Source organism: Scatophagus argus, chromosome 14 (genome assembly GCF_020382885.2).
Source record: "Scatophagus argus isolate fScaArg1 chromosome 14, fScaArg1.pri, whole genome shotgun sequence".
Taxonomy (NCBI): domain Eukaryota; kingdom Metazoa; phylum Chordata; class Actinopteri; family Scatophagidae; genus Scatophagus; species Scatophagus argus.
In genome coordinates this window covers 12,416,978-12,439,319 of record NC_058506.1, presented here as the reverse complement: position 1 = coordinate 12,439,319, position 22,342 = coordinate 12,416,978, and the positions used below count along the sequence as shown (strand labels likewise).

The 22,342-nt window shown below is 42.2% G+C and overlaps 2 protein-coding genes across 3 annotated transcripts; one reads left to right on the top strand and one right to left on the bottom strand.

Annotated features, from left to right (window-relative positions):
• The first annotated feature begins 91 nt into the window (after positions 1 to 91).
• Positions 92 to 8,146, top strand: mis18a (MIS18 kinetochore protein A). 2 transcript variants are annotated; one of them, XM_046411375.1, is made up of 6 exons: positions 92 to 405; positions 707 to 773; positions 1,183 to 1,305; positions 1,721 to 1,823; positions 4,342 to 4,447; positions 7,888 to 8,146. In XM_046411375.1, exons 1-5 carry the CDS (start codon positions 168 to 170, stop codon positions 4,420 to 4,422), a joined length of 612 nt encoding a protein of 203 aa, XP_046267331.1. In that variant the 5' UTR covers positions 92 to 167; the 3' UTR covers positions 4,423 to 4,447; positions 7,888 to 8,146. The 2 variants fall into 2 exon arrangements, with proteins under 2 accessions (XP_046267331.1, XP_046267330.1); XM_046411374.1 differs by lacking the exon at positions 7,888 to 8,146 and having other exon boundaries at positions 93 to 405; positions 4,342 to 5,270.
• A 2,691-nt stretch (positions 8,147 to 10,837) lies between these two features.
• On the bottom strand, positions 10,838 to 21,866 carry hunk (hormonally up-regulated Neu-associated kinase). The gene is made up of 9 exons (XM_046410482.1): positions 20,532 to 21,866; positions 17,579 to 17,871; positions 16,780 to 16,835; positions 16,241 to 16,376; positions 15,994 to 16,121; positions 14,734 to 14,860; positions 14,414 to 14,582; positions 14,100 to 14,265; positions 10,838 to 13,174 (listed from the first exon to the last, which is right to left on the bottom strand). The coding sequence occupies exons 1-9, from the start codon at positions 20,769 to 20,771 to the stop codon at positions 12,429 to 12,431; spliced, it is 2,061 nt and encodes a 686-aa protein (XP_046266438.1). The 5' UTR covers positions 20,772 to 21,866; the 3' UTR covers positions 10,838 to 12,428.
• Positions 21,867 to 22,342: the final 476 nt, after the last annotated feature.

Sequence of the window (22,342 nt, the reverse complement as noted above, 5' to 3'; positions counted from 1 at the left end):
TTAATTTCTGAGAGTATTATTTACATTAAGCACTGGGTTGTGTCTTTGGCTTCCACAGACGACGGCGGAAGTACACATACTTACAGATCTCGCGCCGTCGTGTGGATACTTCATGAACTCACCACCCGCGTAAGTTCGAACTGCTTGTTTTGGCGAAGCTAGTAAAAATGGCGACCAGGGAAAAGCCGTTAAAACACCGACAGAAAAGTTTGAATTGCACGTTTGAAACATCCAGTATAGACTCCACCGCTGTCGAAGAAAAGTTGTTTGGCCAAGAGGGTGAGGTGGACGAAGACGGCGACGACGGACCTGTGGTCTTCATCTGCGGAAAGTGCAAGTTGCCTGTTGGGGACTCACTGTCCTGGGATGGAAGTGAAGACGGCCAAAACCAAATAAGATTGAAGCGTGAGTCTGGATTTTAGATTGCTAGTCTTTCTTCTTTTCGTGCCCAAACTGTGTATTCACGGTGAAAACAGCAATTTATATCACCGCTTTGGGATCTGTAGTATTTTAATGTGTCCGGGATATAACGTTACAGCTTTTTATGATGAATCACTTCAAACTGCAGAGAGAGACTGAAAGAAAAGTCAGATAGAATGGTGCATTCAATTGCAGTGTTGGAAGTTGGACATATACATTTGGACGTTACCTTATGGATGCAATGCTGCAGTGTTCTGCTGACATGTTTGCGGTGTTTTGGTCTCAGGGGTCACTGACAACGTTTTGGTTGGAAAAGACAATCGCATGTATGAAGTCAGCAAACGATCTTTCTGGTAAGATAAAATACTCAGTTACGATTCAACTTGACTTAAATCACAGAAGTCATATCAACAAAATGGTCTTCATCTTAATTTAAATGCGCGGATTGTGCTGTGAATTAAACCGTAATGTTATGTATTATATCATTTTGTTTTTATAACTGATGCTTGATAGTTGGAGCATTTAAAGTAAGATACCTCGTAGGATGATCTCTTTTTAAATGCTTTGTATCGTTAGATGGTTTAATCTATAACAGGGAATCATATGTTTGTAATTTGATCGTATGTTTTGTGTGGGAAATCTTAATCTGCAAAGTAACTAGTAACTATAGTTGCCAAATAACTGGAATAAGACATATTGCTGTGGCCCAGTCTGACTTCTTAAACTGTTAAATCCTTTATTCTTGTAATTTTCCCCCTGCAGTCTGATCGTGGATCTTTTGTGTCGAGGCTGCCACTCTGTGCTAGGAATGGTTTACGCATCCACGCCCAAGACCCTGGACCACAAGAGATTTACATTCTGTTTGAATGTAGCAGACATTGACAGGTATGTTTAGGGCTGGGGATATTATCAATATTTAAAGACAGACCACATCAGTTAACATTTGTTTCATGCGATTTTAATACATTTCTGAGCGTTGGTCAAAAAGTGATTGTATGCCGTGTAAGATGTTGTCCACCGATGTCATGATTTCACACTATTAAAAGCTTATTTGCTGTATGCCGAAGCACGAGTTTGAATGTTATAATCTCGAAACATATTTCGTAGCTGCACAATAAAATAATACATTTTCTACAGTTACTTTAAAATCCTGTCCAGTGCCATACCACAAAGCTTCGCACAGGTAGTGTTTAAGGTTTGATTAATTGCGCTGAATGTCATTGGTTGCACAGGAGTGTTAATGGTACGCATCCCACTGCACCTGCATTTAGCACCCTGATATTCTGTGAACCTCTTTCAGCTATGTGCTTGGCTCTGCAAGCCAGATGTTGGCAGCAGAGGGCCCCAAAGAGCAGCCAGTCACACTGGAGTACAGAGGCATTGTTGAACAACAGCTGACAGAGGTAATTTACTGCTGCTGCTTTTCTTTGTCTGTTTTCTCCGATACTGTATTGCCATGAAATGAAATGTGTAAAACACTGAGCAGAATACCTGCTTTTAAGTTCATAAGGATGTGTAGCTATGAGTGTTTCCCCTAACACAAATAAAGTTTAGCCCTTAAATTTGTCTTGTTGATGTGTAAAAGTGTTGAAGAAACTACAGGTCTGACCTGCACATTGCTATTTATCTCTGCATCTCATTGCTATGACTCTCTGTTCTCTGTGGGATTGTTTACTGACAATGCTCTCATGTTGCATTCAAGAAGCTTTCTGCCATTGATTATCAATGCACAGGTTGTACTAAAGATGACATCAGCTTTGTTCTGGGAAGTCCTCACTCCTGTGACGGGCAGACGTTGATATCAGACATTACCTCATTTCTCTGTGTCATCCCTGGCAAAGGGATTTGTGCCCCATGCCATTTGAGATTACATTAAAATACAATTTTCTTCAAATTTCAGTTTTAATATTTAAATCCAAAGGTTTTCTGCATATTTTTAATTTATTTCCTGCTTGTCACACTCTTACTTTATTATGAAAATTCAGAGGGTACTTATGTCTTTTTTTTCACACCTGGAATAATGTAGTTATTTCTATAGTTGTTCTCAATCATCCTTTGTTTGAAAAAATAGCAGTAAAACTCAGTTTGGCCAGTAGGTGGCCATAGTGCACAGGAGGTCCTGCCAGCCCTCCCACTCTCTTGCATTACGGACAATAGATTGTGATGGAGAGCATGTTGAGGAATCTTTGTTAGAGGAAAAACATGTTTTGATCATGAAGCGTCTTTGTCACTATACCTGGTTGTACCTACGACATTTTGTTTTTATTGGGCAATGACAAGTGGAATTTGTGACATTTGATCCGTTGTGTTCATTGCGAGATGTTATCTATGCAACTGTCTATGGCTCAAAGGTTCCAAAGAAAAAACATTGCACGTCAGCAGCAGATGATCAGATTTGGTTTGAAGTCCTTCTTGACGTTTCATGTCTGTCAGTATATTAGCATTGTCTGTCGTTTGGATAGTTTCAAAGTGACAGATAGAAAGGTATGATAATTGTATTTTCCCTTAAGTGTTTGCGAACCACTTAACCATACACTTAAGTCATCATAAACCACAAATGCCACTACTGTAATAAAGTTGCTATACCATGTGTCTCTCAAACAAAGGGTGTGTAAGGGCGCCGCGTAATGAAATGAATGGGCTTAATTCATATTCTCTTTGCTTAATATGTAGGTTACCACCTCAGTCCAGTTTGTCATTGACTTGTGTTTATTCCATGTGTAAGCAGGCTCAAGATTGATTTGACTATAGCTACACACTGACTGTATTAAATTTAGGTGGTTTTACAGCCATTGTTGAAACCCATTCTGTAAACATAAATCTTTTCACGCAGCAATTGATGATGCTTTCCATCAGCACTATGGTTGAGCTCTTTTGCCAGCTCACTCAGTCATTTTTTTTTTCCTGAGTGTTATATAACAACGCTCACACAGGTTTCAAAATTCAAATTGTTCCAACGAGTATCAACAAGTATCGGAAGCTGGCGATCAGACGGTTTCTGTCTGGGCTATTATTAAACTGTATTTCATTTAAACAAATTTCTTGCAGCATTGTTTGTGTTTAGGTAAGTTAACATAGATATATTTTGCATCTGAGAAGTTAAGTTTCTTTTTAAAGTTAAAATAATTTAATTAATGTAATACTTGATAGACAAAAAAGTTAATCAGCAGTGGTTGTGGTGATCCTCTCAGTCTTTTATGAAGCTAACAAAGGGCACAACAGTCTGTGGTTCTGCTTTACTGTGAATTGAATTTGGGTTGTCCGATAAGACAAGCGGTTATTTTATTTTAAAGCGGTTATGTGTGGGAACTTTTCGACATTTTCTTGACTGTCATCAATAAATTTTAAAGATAATTGGCTGATATGAAACAATGAAAATCATAGTTGCAGCCCTACTTATATTGTCAAATTTTAAAATAAAAAAGTTTTTTTTGCAGAAAAACATTTCTATTTCCCAAAGTAAAATATCAGAAAAAGTTGTTTTGATATTGGCAGTAGTTCAAGTGTCGACACTCGTATGAAAAACGACAGCCAGTCCCACACTTGAGTGTTTTGTCCTTGACTATACTGCATGTGATGAATGTGCCTGTTACCCCTGCCGCCATACTTAATGTATTCTGTGTGTCTGAGAGGTCTACAGACATTTGTTTGGGTGTTCCGTTTAGTACACTCACTGACCTGCCTCCCCCCTCCCCACTCTCTCTTCTCCCCCTTTACTCATCCATCCCTGGCCACTTCCCCTCTGGGTATCGTCTCCTGTTTTCCAATTATCTTTACTCCTCCCCTCTTTCTTCCTCGCTGCATGCTGCTGCTCCCTTCGTTTCCCACCTGTCCATTTCCCCCTTCATTCCTTCCCTGCTCTCATTCCTTCGTGTCCTTTCCCTTCCAACATCTCTCCTGCCCGATCCCCATCCTTCCCAGATGAAAATGCTGGTCATGTCCATGGCACTCAGACTGGAGGAGATTGAAGCTGGCCTTCAGGAGGGATGTGATGAGGCATGACAGTGATGGACGTCAACCTGTCTGGGTGGGTGCTTTGTCCAGGTGTTGAACGTGAGGATTTAATATCCTCACTCCTCACAGCTACCTTTTCATTAACGCTTCCTCCTCGAAGTTTCATCTCAACCACACTCCCTCTGTAATATATTTTGTCCTAGCCTCACCTTGTGCACAGACATCTATGTGAACCCACACACACACCTTCCACGCCGCTTTGTCCTCATTACCGATGGTGAAACAAAGAGTGGCTGCACTTGTAATCAATCATGTTGTCAGCCTGGCTCCTGTGGCTCGTGGCACCGTCTTCTCTGTATGCCTCAGTGCAGAGTGAACGTCTGCTATGAGCAGAATGTTTATTTGTGCAGGATTTCATCAGGCGGGCTGCACACTCAGCACAATGCCATATTGATCGGGCCACTCGGGGCCATACACACACGCACGCGCACACACACACACACACACACTCATAAACACTTTTTTCTTTGTTCCCTTCCTCTGTGCATGGAGCCTTGAAGGATTGCTGGATATGCCTTTCACTGCAATGTTGAGGCTAGAAGAGAACAACAGTTGAGGAATTTGTTTGTCTGACCATTAAAAGAGACACACATTTAAACATTTTCTGCATCTCAGATAAGTTATTGGATAATTTGTCATTTAAGAATTATCAAAAGGCTGTTCTTTTTCCCCCAAACAGTAACAGATTTTTCCAGTGAGTTGCATCCATTAATTTGTTATTACATGGACTCATTATTTCTTTGTTTATATTTGTTTTGTCTGTTCGCAGTTGTACAAGCTTGTTTTTCCTTAATTATTTCTGTGTAATAAAGTGTTCAACAAACACAAAGAAAGTATTCACAAATGCATTTCATTATTGTCAGTTTGACGTATGGGGCTAAACCGAATAAGACAACTTTAAACTATGGGGATAATCTTTCCCTTTCATCAGCTGTGTGCATTGAGATTGTTGGGGATCACTGGCTCATTCTGCTTTGTCTCTAATTAGAACTATCTTTTGGATTTAACAGTTAAACAGCAAGTTTAAGGTCTTTGGGTTTGAGAAGGAGGCGGGGGTGATTATATATAAAAGGCTGAGTGTTTGTTTACCAACTGACCGCTAATGTGCCCAGCAACACTTTCTACTAAGGCGGGAAAGCGGCAGCATGCTGCACCGTTTGCCCTCCCTCATCCACGAGGTTTCATCAGCCTCCCAGAACAACAACAGTTAGAAATGGCCAACCAGCACGCTGTATCCAAGGGCAGGTTGCGATGGCAACTGAGAGCACGTGCTATGCTGAGTGCCTGTTGCCATCTTGTCATCGTGCTCGCCGCCGGAGGAACAGCCAGCCAGCTCGCTGGCCGGCATGCCTGTCAACAGACGTTATCCCCTGCTCATGCTCAGACGCATACACAGGGGAGGAGTCCTGAATGAACCCCCACCCTAATCCATGTGTGATGTTTTTCTCCCTACTAACCCCACCCTTGCCCCTCTTTTTCCCTCCCCCTCCTTCTAATTCCCCCCTTCTTCGACTGCTGGGGAAAAAAAAAGAAGTCAAAACAACAACAAACAAGCCTCGTGGTTTTTGTTGTTTCTGCTGCTGGTGGTGGGTGTCGTTGTTGTTGTTTTGCAGTTCAGTCCTGGCTTTGGGATGAGGTGGCTGCCTGCATCCAGCACAGAGAGTGGGTGATGCAAGCCGGCCAGACAGTCCACTGTCCAGATGTTTGCTGGTATGTCTCATAACAGCCTGAATATGTCCCATTTTGTTTGTTTGTTTGTTGTTCCATGCAGAGTAATAAGAGTAAAGGCTAGTAACTGCATTTGAACTAAACGTCACTGTGAATGGCTTACTGAATGGCCTCTGAACTCATTTGGCTGTTTTATATATAGACACAGTGTTGCTGGATGCATTGCACTGCTGAGTGCAATTATTGCGCCGGTTTCACCCCATTCACTCTTTAAGTCTCAACCAATCGCTACCACCCAAACCAAGACCAACACAGAAACACAAACACGGTACATCTACACACATTCTACGAGCACTCGGGGACAAAGGATGAATAATGCAGAGGTAGCGTCTGAGTGAAAGTCGCCTCCCCTCTTTCCCTCCTTTTCACCTTCCCTAAGCAATAAGGAAGCAATGTTGCCATGGAGGCAATGAAGCCTCGGCACACCGTCAACCAATTAGAGCCTTTGCTGTGTGAAACACTGCACCAATGGCTGCTCGAAGTCATGCTGCTGTTGCTGCAGACTCTGAAATCCGATTGGTTGAGATCTGCTCTTTGATCGAATTTCTGATCTTGTTTTTGAGAGGAAGAAATATCTCAAGGAGTGCCACCTGTGTGCCAACTTACAAAATATGTTTGTTGTTTTCCATGGAATGAAAAGGATTACTTTGTGAAAGTGAAAATGTTTCTGTTTAAGAGACCACATTCAGTAACATTTCTGTTTCTGTAATAAGGTGAGCAACAAGGAAACTGAATTACTTTCTGGCACCTGGTGTGTGTGTGTGGTTTTGTCAATTAAAATGTGGAAAAACATCTTCATTTCAATAATTACAATTTTAAGCAGCACTTGTTCCTTTGCAATTTGCAATTTTTGGCCTTCCCATCATAATATTTGGTCTTCGCCTGACAAAAGAGCCACACCCCACCAGTTGCTCATAGCTGTTTGTGACCAGTTCCTGGGTTTAACTCTTGATTTTCCACAGCACAAACCCTGGGTCCATTGTGTTCCATAACAGCTACAGTTAGTTATATTTAATCTGTGCTGTGCTTGTGAAATTTCAGCAGCAGTTAATTCAAATGTGACTGTTTTGTTCATGCTAATTTATTTACACTGTGCCTTTATTTAAATGCCATTCAAATATATTTAATAGTTTTTTTTATCAATATGACAAAACATATGGAGAAAAAAACAAAACAGAGCTTTGGTTCATTGTCACTACTTTTCTAACATAGTTGGTTGCTTGACATATGCTCCGCTAAAATCTTCTTTTTAGACCTAAAGTCATTAAGACAGTCGTGTCTCATCTTTGTCTTTGTGTCAGACAGACTAAACTGCAGGTCAGTTAGTAGACCCCTTCATCTGGCAGTTTAAATTTCCCAAATTAATCTCAGGGATCAGTGGGTGTAAGATGATCTTGGTGCCAAGAGCATTTGTGAAATGTAGCCCAATTCTTTTTCTTATTTTTTTTTTGTCAGACAACACCTCTAGAGTGAAAGCGCAAAATCTGCAATAAGCTACAGCCTTCTCGTCTCATTAATCACCTTCATCTGTGCCTGTGATCAAACTAGGTAGCCGACCAGTTAGAGACTTGTCTGACGGAATAACCCAAATCCCCTCTGAGTACTCAAAGCCTTCATTAGAAACATCTGCTTGTTTTTCCCCCTACACACACACACTCTTTGTGTACGTCAGTGTCTGTCTGGTTGTCTAGTTGTCTCTCACTCTCTCCTTCTTGTCCTCTGCAGGTGTGAGAGCTGCTGAGGAAGGCAGTACTGGTCTTTGAGGTTGAACCAGGGTTCTCAGGTTGTCTGTGTGTGTGTGTGTGTGTGTGTTTGTGTGTGTGGTGAGCAGGCAAGTACCCGGCGTTCATCACTGTATAGCAGGTTAATCGCCTGTTTTTCTCAGACACAAAGGCTTGTCCCATTGCCAGTGACACCCTGTTGTGTGTGTGTTTGTGCGCATATATGTGAGGAGAGGGGGGGGCTGAAAACAGGATTAGTGTCATCAGGATCATAGCCTGAACAGACTGACAGAAATAAAGTCTTGCTATACAGTAAGTAGTCAGGTTGACCTCACATTAAACTTGACTTAAACATTGAAAGATTGTTTTTTCTGTTTGTTTGTTTGTTTGTTTGTTTTTGCATGGTCAAAAACAGGAAGCAAACAAGTCTTTGGAGATCACTCATGAATATCACACAGGTTATCAGTTAATTCCACAGAGATTGTTTGTTTAATGTTCTGTCAGTATTTGAAAGGCAAGTCTCAGGGTGTGGAGACGATTCTCTTCTCTTTGTTATATTTATAGCATTAGTATTTGTAGGTTATTGGGCTTATACCGGGACCAGGGAAACTAATTTCGTTCCATCTCATGTTTCTACATGTGTGAAATGACAATAAAGCTCAACTTAAAGGTGCATGTGAATGCATATGAAGATGTATAGTTTCCCTATAAGACCTCTAAATTTGCTATGCATCAAAACATATTTGACATTCCTGAAGAAATCTGGCATACTAACTTTTTGTGTTGTTTTAGGCATCATCGATTATCACGATTGTCAGTTTTCAAGGAACATTTTTAAACCATTCTACCTTCAACTAAAAGCTGCTAAATCATTTTTAATGGCACATTGATTTGTACTTGAATGAATGCTGCCCATAAATCCAAAAAGGCGTCTATTCCAGTGCATCCCAAAGGTGTTCAGTGGGGTTGAGGTCAGGGTTCTGTGTGGTCCTTTCAAGTTCTTTCACACCAGACTCATCCAGCCATGTCTTTCTTTGTGTGCTGGGGCACAGTCATGCTGGAATAGAAAAGGACCTTGTCACAAAGTTGGAAGCATAGCATTGTCCAAAATTTCTTGGTATGCTGAAGCATTAAGATTTTCCTTCACTGGAAGTAAGGGGCCCAGAAAAACAGCCCCATAAAGAAGTATGTCTGGATACTTTTGTCTATGTAGTGCAGCTTTAATTGTTCCTGCCTTTAGCCAGTCAGCTCACTTAGCTGTGCAGCTAGCGCTGCTCGGCAGCTAAAAGTTTCTGAGCATGATTACATCAAGACACAAGTTAGTTAGACACAATGCATAACGCTGCCAAGTTTTATTTGTAGTCAGTATGTACAGTACATTACATCTGACCATAATATTGTAGGAAACTGGGATTCATGTTGACGATAGTGATGTTACACTCAAACTGTGGGGGCGGCAAACTGCACAAAATACCAATTCCTACATAACGTTGCTTTAAAAATCCTGGAATATGATTCAGATATAAATAATCTACTTATGGTCAGCCCCTACTGGGACGGTGGGGTGGATGTTTGTTTATCACAGACTCATCATTGCAACTTGACCTCTTTGCTCATAGATTAATGTTGAAATAATCTGTGTTAAAGAAAATTATTGTTTTTTTTGTCTTTATCTCATCAGTATGGATTTCTACCTTTGATGCGTCCTGAGATTATTGTTTATTAACAACTTGCTTTTGCATTCGGAATCCTCCAAGAAGCTGTCTGATCCTACTACTTACTTTTTCTTACATTATCATTATTTATTAATCTGTCACTTACTTTTTTCCATTAATAATTTAACCTGTCAAAAGTACAAATGTAGGGAAAATGTCCATCACAATTTTACAGAGCCCATCGGGTCACAACTCAAAATGAATTTATTGTAGTTTTAATTAATAATTATTTATCAAATGAATAAATTAACTAACTATAATTAACAATTATCCATTTAGGAGCTAATATCAAGAGGTGACTTTCCGAGCGCTCCTTTCTGTCAGTAGTTTGTTGTTGTGCGTATGTGTGCGTGCTTGTGCTTGCGTATTCCTGCGTATTACTACAGGTGTTACTAGATCACCACTCAACACTTAGGTACAGGTATTACCTGTACATGCCCTGTGGTGTATACTGCCCTTTCGCTCAGCGCTGTGGTTAAGCCACAGTATTCACAGCCTGTTTGTCTCACTGGACTGCCCGGGGATTTTTGACTAACTGTCCGACTGTCTTTGATAAACAAAAGGCTCTGGCTCTAATGCATTTTATAGCCACTCTTGTCCCTCGGCTTTTATCAGCTTAGCTACGCCGATTTAATCGGACGGCCCTGTTTGTGGTGCCTCATGTGTGTTTGTCTCAGAGCTCTGGCGATCCCCCTTCTTTGTCTCGTCCGGGCAGTGTTACCCAAAGAGGTTTATGATGGGGACGGGGGAGCAGCTGAGTAGATTAGTGTCTACAGTGTGTGTGTATGTGTGTGTGTGTGAGAAGGAGGGTCTGGAACATGTGTGTGTGTCAGTCCTAAGGATCCTTCAGCTGTTGGAAGGGTGTGTTGCTTTTTTTTTTTTTTTTTTACCCACCACAGGTGTCCCGTGGGAAATGTACATGGTATGTGAGACAAGTGGCACATTGAGGTTATAAAGCCACAGAGACCCCCTCCATGGCAGAGAAGCCCATCTTCATTAAGTTCTCCTGGAGCTCAGAGCTTTAGCAGTAAATTACACGCCTCTGGCTCTGTGTAAATTCTACATAAATTAACAAGAATGTTGGATCCCGTGGATTTTTGTGGAATTACTTAATTATAGTGAGTGTATTAATCCTGTATTTTTTTCAGTTAAGAGGGAAGTTGTATGTTGGCATGTGTGGAGAAATGAACCCAGACAGTAAGCAGGCACATCTGAAAGACCAGACAGACACATAATGGACTCAGTATAAATATTTAAAATACTTTATATACAGCATAGAAATCTCTTGACACTCGAACAAAACCATCCGTTACAAAATCTTACAAAAGACCCCCCGTGTCTGTATCAATCTCAGTATCAACCAGAAAAAAGGTACAAAGACGTAATTTTCAAATGTTAACAGTACAATTCGACTCATGAAACATTGCATGCAAACTTTTTATTTGGACAGGAAGAGATTCTACAGTATCTTAACAGTGAAAAGCCTTGTGTGCCTGTGGAAGAATTTTTGCAGGGTCAAATAGTTTTCTGAAGCCTCTAACGTGAACAATTTCAACGAACGTTTTAGAATCCCTTCGCGCATAAGTGACAGGAACACAGGAGTCGTATCGTTATTTACAAGCACAATTTTCACATCACTCTCAGAGAGCTCTTGGCAAATACTCGTCATTGCAGTTAACACTTAAGACTATTGCACAAACTACAGTATTAAGACAAAAAAATGTGATGTATTTTCATGGATATTACTTGATCCTAGTAGCAGTTCTTCCCACCTTTATATCTCCAACCGTGGGCGAGGTTGATCAGTTTCATAAGGCTTTGATGCTCTATTTTTTTTATCTTCTCTTTTTTTTTTTCTCTAAAACTGAGTATGAACAGCCATTTCCTCCAGTGAGAGTCATAACTAAGACAGTTTTACAGTTTCCCTGTGGGTTGTAGAGGTGAATCAACACTTGTATAGAAAAAGTTATAGCTGTGAATTATTATTAGTGTCGAGTGATAGTTTATGAGAACATTATAAAAAGTGAGAGTATGACTCTGGTTCTTGGTATCTACTTCTATTTTGGTGTGTTGATCGATTCTAATGGCACTAACGCTCAAACACTGCAACACTGTGGCAAAATCCACACAAGCATGTCATAAATGACTGCCGTTATACATTTATGTATGAATAATGCAGTGAGGTAAAAGATGGTAAAGGTTGTTACTATAGGTTTTGGTTTTTAGGTATAGTGCAGTGAGCCTCTTCATCCAGTCAGCATTGAGGATACAGTGGCAGCTGCCTGGAAGTCAGTGGGTATCTTAGAGAGTTTTCACAGAGACAAAAACATTTATACATGTAATCAGGGAGAGGGTTGGGGTCTGTTAGCTGGTGTGAATCAGTTTACGGCTCAATTAGTAACCAGTTACAGCAATATTACATAAGAGAGTATCTCTTAACTCAGTGTATAATACAGTGTCTTGTGTGTGTGCGTGTGTGTGTGTGTGCACATCTTATTGGCAAGGCTCATATTACGTGATGCCCCATGTCCACTCTGTATCTAGGACACAGCGAGGTTTAGTCATCCCTCAGGGATCTGCCTCAAATCTCATCCTCTCAGTGTCACCAACTCTTATTACATAAGAGCGGTGGCAAGAGATAAAACATTTTTAAACCTCTACTTTTTTTTAAGATTGATCATGTCCGTCACGAAAAGTGGCTCAGTCGCAATAAAGGAACAATTCACAGTTCAAAAGGCCGCTCTGGAAGACCTCTCCAACTTAAACAAAATGTTGAGAGGGGCCTTGAGTTCAGTCTGTCTTTCTTTCATTTTCTTCCATCTTGCATACCTCAACAGAGGGTCTTGAGTGCACCTGAAGCACAGAGGAGAGTCTGCATGGGATAGGGTGGTGGGGACACCACTTCTTCGACGACCTGTTCTGGCCGGAAGGTGAACGGCTGGAGCTGGACCTTCTTCTTCAGGATCTGTCCGATTCCCATGGACGGGAACTTGCTGCGGTGCGTCGGGCTATCGGGATCACTGCTGCTGCTGTTGGAAGGAGGACTGAATGCTGAGGTGGGGTTGAGGGGGCTAAAGGCAGACTTTGGAGGGCTGAAAGCCGAGCTGCCTGGAGGGCTTCCAACGGTGCTGGGGGGGCTTCCGCTGGTGTCTGAAGAACCGCACCAATCTGAGACGCTTTTCTTGGGCTGCGGATTGACAATGAGGACGGGAGGACTGGGGATTGTGGCCTTCTTCAAGTAAGAGGAGTCAGGTTGGAAAGCAGAGACGTGGCGGGGAGGAGACAGAGTCCCGTTGGTCAGCTTGTACCAAGGTGAAGCTGGGGTGTCTTCAATTTGCTCAGCTTTGGAGAGGGAGCCAAAGGAATGCATGCCGATTGGTGATGGTGCTGGTGGAGCAGGTATGTTGTGTTCTGGGCTCGTGTTTACTTGTGGGAGGGTGGCCAAGCGCCGCCGTTGCTGAGGGGTGTTGTTAAAGAGAGGTTGGATCTCTAAATACTCCATTGAGGAAGAAGCGACCGTGCCCGGTGGTGCCAGTGGGGAATTACGATGGCCACCAGTTATGGCACGCAAAAGACCTGAGAAGGAAATGAGATGTATTGTCACAATCCTGAAAAACTGGATTTTGATGTTTGTCAAAACATACATTTGAAGCATTGATTGCTCAACTTGCTGCAGATAGAACTGAATGAAAAGTTGAGAACTGCAGCAGTGAGTGTCTTAAGTGTCTAAATTCAACATGTCATGTTAGCACAGAGATATCTCATCTGAGAACATGTCACAAAGAGGTGTAAAGGTACAAGAACATTCTATTCTGACTTTAAGCTCATGAAGACCAGCACATTCTGACATGCTGGATCTGAAACAGCCTATAGGCTCTCAATATACCACTCGTTACTCACAGGTAATTGAGAAGAGTGAAAGGAACTTATCTTTGCCCCCAAGTTTTTTTTGTCATGTATAAGTTTTTCTTGAGTCACCTACCACTTGTAAAAATCCTGAGCCTAGTTTAAAAGAACAAATGTAATTAATGCTACCGTGTTACTAGATAAATTTCAGCTTCATTTTGTATTATTCATCTCCTTCTGTACTATACTTTCTCAGTCATTCAGTCTGTCAGCAGGTAAATTATTATTATCATTTTTTTTAATCGTCCTACGACTGGCTGGCAATTTGTCCAGGATGTTTCCTCTCACAAGGATGGATGGATGGGTGGTTGGATGGATGGACAGACAAACAATGGATGGATGGATGGACGGACGGATGGATGGATGGAAGGAGGGGTGGATGGATGAACAGACGACTGGGTAACTATGTATGTGTGAAACAGGTCGATGCCGTACAAGAACATGCATGCTCAGTCAACCTACCCTGTGTGAATAAAGGAAAATACAATAAATAAAGTTGTATTTTTTGGTTTAAAAAAGTATTGTATCTTTTTTTTTTTTTTTTATTTAATAAATGTGCCTGAGTGTTTTTGTACTGCATCATGATTCACCTCACCTGTTCTGTGTTTCTTCTCCTTACTGGGCCCCTTGCTAACAGCCAGGTAGATGGGCGTCTGTTTTGGGGGGATAGTGAGCTTGTCCACATGCTTCCTCCATTGGGTTTGGAAGTATTCGTTTTTCTGTTTTTCTCCTTTCTTCTTTTTCTCCTGGAACTGCATCTCCTAAACACAATAAACAGCTGCCCTTAGCATTTGAAAAACCGGTTGTTGTGTAACCAGATTCATCACTTCAGAACAAAAACAAACAGGTAGGGATTACCCTGTGTTATTGAGAATGGCATGACACAGGTGTCAGTCAGTATCCCCTTACCCTGTACTCTTTTGAGAGCCTCTTCATTTTCTTGTTGAGGAGGAAGTAGACAGCCAGCGTATGGCAGGCGCGGTTGGTGAGGACAGCGCTCAGCACCTCGCTGTGCTTGTAGTTCATTTTCTCCGTCATATGCAGCAACACGGTGTGGTTGATTTCCTCGATATGAATCCTTTAAACGGAAATGGATAGTTAGTGCTTTCTGGTGCTTCAGCTTTAATTAGAAATCGACTTCCAACAACAAGTAGCCATAAATAAGCTAAAATAAAGGACACACTGCTGCAAAATATAAATTCAGATTATTTAAAAAGCGGTTTGTCCACCTGTTGAGGTACGGTGCCCCGGTGTTCTTGTTGGCCAGCTGTAGCCACGAGTCAGCCATCACCTGGTGGATATTGGGGCGCTTGTTGGGATCTGGCTCAAGAAGCTTCTTCAGAAGACAGATGGCAGCTGAGACAGACGGAGGGAGAGAAAATATTCATACGCTGCCACCGAAACTCAACTCACTGCATAAAGAGGGATATTTTCTACTACTGAAACATGTTCTCACATTTCATGTTTTTGTTTTTGTTTTTTTCCAGAAATGTGACTACTCATTCGTTTGACAACTACGGGAATGGAAGTTAATATTGCCTAATTTCTCTGTAAACTCGCTGATAAGATAAGATAAGATAAGATAAGATGAACTTTATTGATTCCGCAGTGGGGAAATTCACCTGTTGTGGCAGCTCACAAGAACACAAGAAGAGTGCAAAAAGTGTGCATAAACAGTTACAAAAAATATAGAGGTGAAATAAATTAACAATTTACAAGGTAAGTAAAAATAGTACACTATAAAGCTATATACAAGTCCTCATAAGGGAAGAAAGAGGACTAGACCATAGAATTGATCATGCAGCCATTTCAGGTGAATAGTTGAGAAAGAGTACAAGTTATATAATGCCTTTGTTTCAACACAGCGCATGTCCCCACCGACCACAAACTTGGCCCTCATCCCCTTCATCCGCTTTCATATCGTTATTGCCTAAGACAGATGAGATGACACATCTGTGTCATCTGTGCATGATTAATAGCTACTTACACAACTCGGTTAATCCATCCCTTAATTTGCATGTTAGAGAGTGACGCTGCTGTTGCAACACACTGAGGACAAGCATCTCTGGTATGAATGTCACAACTACAAACAAGTGTACACACACCTGTGAGTTTTTTATTTTTATTTTTCATTTCCTCTATTAGATTTAAGCCCATGCAAATTGATTCTAATTCTACTTATATATAAAATGACTACATATAAAGAACAAAAAGTTTATTAGTCATATTGCTCCAAAAAGAGGGGGTGGCTGCACATTGTCAGAAATTGTTTTTCTTTGCCAGTGACTTTACAGGAAAGGTGACATGAGATTATGACCAATGGCAGTTTGCTGTTGTGCTGCCATTTTGTTGCTGTTATGCATTATGACTTCTCACATTATCTTATTTTTAAATGTTTTTCCTCTGCTTTCACTGCAAACTTCAGAAATGCTTATCAGTGAAAAAAGGAAAGCAAAGGAAACTTGTTGCTGCATTTTGTCAATATTTACCTGTGGAGAGTGAGGGAGGTAGAGGGTTCATCTCCTTGTCTACCATCTTCTGGTGCAAGGCTCGGAGACTGAAGGGCTCCACGGTGAATGGGAGAGTCCCAGTCAACATCGCATACATGTTCACACCACTGGAAGATCAGAATACACGCTAAAGCTCTGTGTGCACTCACAAAATGAGAAATACATTTAAATAAAATAATATGTGACCACAACTGATTACATGTCCGAAAAAGGAGAATACACTCACATGGACCAGACATCCACCTTCGGCCCATACTTCTTCCTGGAGAGCAGCTCTGGGGCGGCGTAGGCCGGGCTTCCACACTGGGTGCTGAAAGGGTCTGAGTATCCCAAGATGCCAGCACAGTTGCTGAGGCCAAAATCTGAGAGGAGAAGAGACTTGATGAGTGCCGTTTCCAGGTTTATTGCCATCCCCCATCAAAACGAGTCACCTCACCACAGCATTGCACACACAAACACAAGCAGATTAGCACTATGGTGAGAGCTTGGAAAGAGCTTTAACAGGATATTTAATTGCTCTTAACGCTTCACCACATGTGGGACATTAGACACTGCGTGTCCCACTCCAGCTGAGTAAATCTTTTTATTTCTACTCTGCAGTAACTGGCATCAAAGGCCTTTTTTTATTTTTAAATGCTTGAATATTCTTGTAGTTCTTTGCTCTGCATTTATGAGTAGATTTATTTTGCACTAAGCAAACGAAAGAACCAGAAAGAGAAATCTGAGATGAGTTAAATATTGTAAATGCAGGAGCTCTTGTGTTACCTATGAGCTTTATGTTGTCCTGCTCATCCAACAGGAGGTTTTCTATCTTCAGATCCCTGTTAGACAAAGAGACAAAAAGAAAAATGTCAATGCTTGCACAGTGTCAGTATTTGCTTAAGATAACTTATCTGAGCCTTAATCATCATACAATGGACAGGCAATAGAGGTCAGCCCTAATACATACACAAACACCCCTCCCAATGTGGGTCACGCTAGATGATTTTCAGGGTCTATTGTGTACCTCGAGATCCCTCCTCAGTCTTAGAAATCCTGTTATACAGTTATCTACGTAGGCCATCTCGCCATGATCAAAATTTTGTTCCCAGGCTCTCAGGGACAAAGAACTGAATGTTCCCGGGAAGAGCTTTGTGAAATTTATATCTGAAATCTGATTTTGAGATTCAGTTTATGTGTTGTTTTCCCTAAATCGAATCAAAACACTTTAGCATGAGATGTAACACTATTTGTTGGAGAAATGCAGCGGAATAACTAATATCAACTCGGTGCGTGGAAATCTAGCTGTTGCACACATTTTTTTAAAATCACATTTATTTTTTTAAGAAATTCTTAGCAGCCCTCTAAAGCACAGCAGAGCAATTATTGAGCAGACAGATATGGTTATTTGTGGATTAACAGTAATGTTCACAATAAGGACTTAACCCACAATTTGAGAAAGAGGATAATGTCTGACTCAGATCATAAAGTCAGCTTTAACCCACGCAAACTATCAATATTTTCTGAGGAATTTATATAGATTCTGCTCTGAAATTTGAAACCTTTTTTTTTTTCTTTTTTTTACCTGTGCACCACGCCTGCCCTGTGCAGGTGCTCCACGGCCAGCACCAACTGCCGGATGTATTTCTGAGTCTCCCTCTCATCCAGCCGCTTCTTGTCATAGATTCGGTTCATGAGGTTGCCGCCGGGGCACAGCTCCATCACCAGGTAGTAGCTGTTCTCCGTTTCCAGGATGTCCAGCAGCTGCGTGATGTTGGGATGGCGGATCATCTGCTGGATGTGGCCCTCCCTGCGCAGATTCTTGGTCACATACGAGTCCTTCTTGGCCTTTCGCTTGTCAATCACCTTCACAGCCACCTGGAAAAATTGAGAGAGACAGAGGAGGAGGTGACTTTTGTTTTAGACACAAGTTTGGCTCCTAAAGTTTGCACAATGTGATACTGTGAATAATATCCATGGAGAATAGAGCACTAATGCACTGCTGTGTCTTGGAGAAAGGATTTTAGAGAATTGCAGTGTAACAGGTGACAAGCTACTCAGTCTTCATTGCAGGGTATATAACTTGACGCTGACCTCTCTGTCACAGCTGCTCCCAATGTGGGGCAGCCCAGGCGCTATAGGGCCTTGAGGCTGTATGGGGGGGAGGTGTGTGTGTGTGTGTGTGTGTTGGAGGGGTTACTGAACCATCATAAACTAGGGGAAAGGCAAATGTTACCCTATCCAAGAAGGCGCCACGGCCAAATGGACGTTTAATATTCCCCCATTTGCCACAGAGTTGAGCTACAACTAAACACACATGAGGAGCGGCGACAAATGTGGAAAGTAGACGGAGGAAGGGTAAATGGGAGTCCACTCATTTTGAAACACAACAGACATAGAAGAACAGATTGCCAGATTTTTTTTTATTTCTCAATCCCAACATCCTCTGTCTGTCTACCTGCCCTTGTTGTATCCTTGGAGAAGATCTCTCCTCATAAAAAGCTTCATTACATGTCCTTTACCTTTATGACAAACACTTTACTTCCCTCTGTAGCTAATTATATTCAATAACGTACCCATCTACTATATTTCATCCTTTGCCCGTGTCTCCTTGTATCCCGTCTAGACTGAGTTCAAGAGCATGGCTACCATACACAGCAAATCATCTCAAGGAGAGCACACAAAGACGTGGAAAGGCATGACCAGTGAAACTAATCACCATATCCATTAATGAAATGGTGAGGGCCAAAGTGGTTGTGTGTGTCCTCCCTTTCTTCTGTCCTTCAGCTTGTCTTTCTATTTTACTTTCGTCCTTTCATCTCTGATAATTGATTCACCTCTGAAAACCTTTTTTACAGCTGCTAATTAAACCTGGCTCTGTGTGTGTGTGTTGAGCTGTCACAATAGTAATAGATGGCTCGTGTTTACGGCAGGCAGAATGGATAACAGAACGGGTGTGGGGTATGTATGGGGGGATGGGGCACTGTATTTACAGTAGGCTAGTCTATATGAGGATGGGGGTGGTTGGGTGGGTATATAGAGGGGGAGGGGTGTGCCCAGCCAGGGGGCTTCTGGGGGATTCAGTTGTTTATCAAGCACCCCCTCAGACAGAAACAGGGGGGAGACGGGGGGACTTTGGAGGGGAAAGTGGGTTACAGGCATCAAAAACACATGCATATGACCTCCCAAGCCCCCTGACCATGACAGCACCATCCCTGACCTCTCCTCACTTTCATACCTCCCTGCCTTTAAACACATCCCTGTACCCACACAGACTTTCTAGTGATGATAGTGGAGATCCTGGGATCTCTCCTGTGTTTCCTTTCCCCCTGACTACCCTTTTGCATGAATAAACTCACTGCCCTCCGCTTGCCTCCAGTGCCCGCTGGACCCTGTGTTCAACTGAATGAGAGAGGAGTACCATGTGATGTGCTTGGTAGTGTGATTGCAAGTGTTTGCATCATCCTCAACAAAGAGAGTGAGGGAAGGGGAGAGGAGCGCTTTCTTTTCTCCTCACAGCAACAGCATGGGTTGGGTTGGTGTGGGGTGGGGGGACACGGGGAGAGATCATTTTTATTATGCTGTTGAATTCAGTGGCACATATTTTGTTTTTACATATGCCCCAACAGATATGGGTCTACATGCGGGAACACATACCAAACAGGAGGTACTTGTTTTCCAATATGCAAATATCTTGGCAGCTCCTCTAAAGAAAAAAAAAAAAGCCTAAAGAGACAAAGGCAACCAGTGGCCAATGGCAGCACATATCAAAGCCCTGTGCTGGCGGAATTATAATGAGTCTGAAGCCCATTTATCAACCACATCATTTCATATGCAAGTAGCAGTTCTGTCCCCCCATAGGCCGGATACTTTTCCTCTCTGTTCCTATCAGAGGCTTGCGCGCCCAACAGCAGTGAGATCACCACCGTCAGCAAACAAAGCAGGAGGTTCAGAAAAAAAACACACAGAGAGCGCAAGTATCCAAGTCATCCAGCACACGTCGCGAAAAACGACAGCCAGCTCCTTCTCTCTCTCGCCTTCACGCACACAAGAAGTAAATATTGTCACTAGAACTTGGCAAGAAAACAAGCCCTGCTGAGCATGTAGCTGAGTTCAACAGCTGGTGGTGCCGCATGAGCCCATTAACATAGATTCGCTTTGCAAATAGGGATGATCACTTTCTAAGGCTAAGGACTTATTAGATTGGCATGTTATAAAATAGGAATGAAAGGCTAAACTGTCATTACACAGAAAGAGTTTTTTTCTCTCGGTTCACATGCAGGCACATGACTGCTGGCAGTGTCCACTGAAATGAAATTTAAAACCATATCAGAGTCCTTGCTGCATTCCACTCTTTATTTTTAGATGTTAAAACATTATAGTTAACTGTCAGAAAAAAAAAATCAGGTAGTTGTCTTGTGGAAAAAAAAAATGTGTATTTTTTTCTGAAGTTGGTCTCTGGTTTAAAAAATACAAGTGCGAGAAATTAGCAAGACCAATTTAGATTTCTTCATTTTCCACTTTAAGAGTCCTCTTACCTTTTCCCCAGTCAAAGCGTGGAGACCCTCTCTGACTTTGGCGAACGATCCTTCTCCCAGCTTCCTGCCTATCAGGTAGTTCCCGACCCGTTTGGTGTGATAAAAGTTCTTGAGGATGTCAGCTGCAGGGCTGCATAATGAAGCCGGCAGGGCGCTCTCGTTCCCGGCACCATTTGGGGTTTTACCCTCGTATAACCCGTGGCTGTTGTCCACTACCATGTCGCTGTCGGCTACTGGCATCACAGCTCCCTTGTCAAACTTCTCCTTTTAACAAGGGAGACAGCTGTGCAGATCGTCCCCTCGCCCAGCTTAAAGCCAGGTATTAAATGCTTAACGTCCGGTAAAGTGCGTTAAGTCCGTTGTGCCTGCGTCTCGCCCCTAATAACAAATTAAGGGAACCGGAGCTTGTGCCACCTGTTCACCCAAAGCATCCAGTGAGCGCACTCAGCAATTCCGAGACAAGTCTTGATTAGTGTATCAGCTTAGATTTGTATGACACAGAAGAAAAATGCCAAACTCATGGAAAGTTATTAGCTGACGTAACCCGTCTTAATACCTGTTAAGATAAAAAAAAACAGTGGGTCAGTCAGAGGTAGGCTATTGCTGTGTGTATCCTCTCCATACATGAATGTCTCCTGAATGCGACCAGGCAGCGTGTTTTTCAGTTTGAAGTGACTGACTTTACCGGCTCCTCCGGGTAGGCGTTTCTTAGTGTGAGGATGAACCACACACACACACACACACACACACGGCCTCTCGCTCAGTGGAGATGGACAAGATGATTTTCAATCCAATCAGCGCAGGCGGGCGGAGCACATGTGAGAACAAGGGGGGAAGACTCCACCCGGTACCACTGCCCCCCTGTTCGCATGGTGCGCTCTGGTTGAACACGGCTATGAACAAAGAATATATTTGTATCCTGGAGACGAGACAGCAACAGTGTCACTGTATAGATTTAGATGTTTTCCTCCTTCAACACGATTTCTGGGTGTCCACTGCGTAATGTCGCTGCCATTTGGGTAGAATTGTGCGTAAAGAGGCCAAATGCTCACACCATGTGTCATGCACCCACGATTCCTAAACTCCAGTGGCACAGAGGTTTACATTTCATATAAATGATCATAAATATTATGTGTGATGAACGGTAAGTTACATCGCCATTTAGCTACTGTCACCTTGTTATTAGGTGTTGCTTGGACTTCTGCCAGCAGTAGAAAGTTGTACTCCAGTAAACCATCAGCAGACAAAGGAGTATTTACGAGCTCGCTCACTGAGGTGTCCACTGGCCTAATTAACATGGTTCATGTTCATGACATTCATGTATGGAGAGGATACACACAGCAATAGCCTACCTCTGACTGACCCACTGTTTTTTTTTTATCCTAACAAGTATTAGAAAGTAGAAAGTTGTACTCCAGCAGACAAAGGAGTATTTACGAGCTCGCTCACTGAGGTGTTCACTGGCCTAATTAACATGGTGGTCGTCACTCATAGCAGGGCACCTGCAGGGAGGGGCAACAGTTCAAGACACATTTTCTTCCTGTATATTGGGTTCAGGTCAGGTTAATCTGACCCAATATAATTGTTGTTTTCCTGTGCAATGGATCTGTGCAATCTGAACATGTCACTACTGTGTGTTATTGCTTTTGAGTCCGTGCCAAAAAGGTCTTGATTCAAGGTATATTATGAGGTTGTGGTTTGTGGTGCTGTATGTCAGATTTAATTATAAGCCTATAGGTAGATGTCTCCTGTTTTGGTCACTCCGGATATGGATTCGTGTGAGTAGAATGCTCACATATTTGATTTTCATA

What these genes read in the sequence shown, in the direction of transcription:
- mis18a (XM_046411375.1), top strand. Translation starts at nt 168, where the DNA reads ATGGCGACCAGGGAAAAGCCGTTAAAACACCGACAGAAAAGTTTGAAT. An exon ending in AAACCAAATAAGATTGAAGC is followed by an intron (nt 406 to 706) that starts GTGAGTCTGGAT and finishes TTTTGGTCTCAG; the next exon opens with GGGTCACTGACAACGTTTTG. An exon ending in AATGTAGCAGACATTGACAG is followed by an intron (nt 1,306 to 1,720) that starts GTATGTTTAGGG and finishes AACCTCTTTCAG; the next exon opens with CTATGTGCTTGGCTCTGCAA.
- hunk (XM_046410482.1), bottom strand. Translation starts at nt 20,771, where the DNA reads ATGCCAGTAGCCGACAGCGACATGGTAGTGGACAACAGCCACGGGTTA. An exon ending in GGACAACATAAAGCTCATAG is followed by an intron (nt 16,377 to 16,779) that starts GTAACACAAGAG and finishes TTCTCCTCTCAG; the next exon opens with ATTTTGGCCTCAGCAACTGT. An exon ending in ACCTCCCTCACTCTCCACAG is followed by an intron (nt 14,861 to 15,993) that starts GTAAATATTGAC and finishes CGTCTGTCTCAG; the next exon opens with CTGCCATCTGTCTTCTGAAG.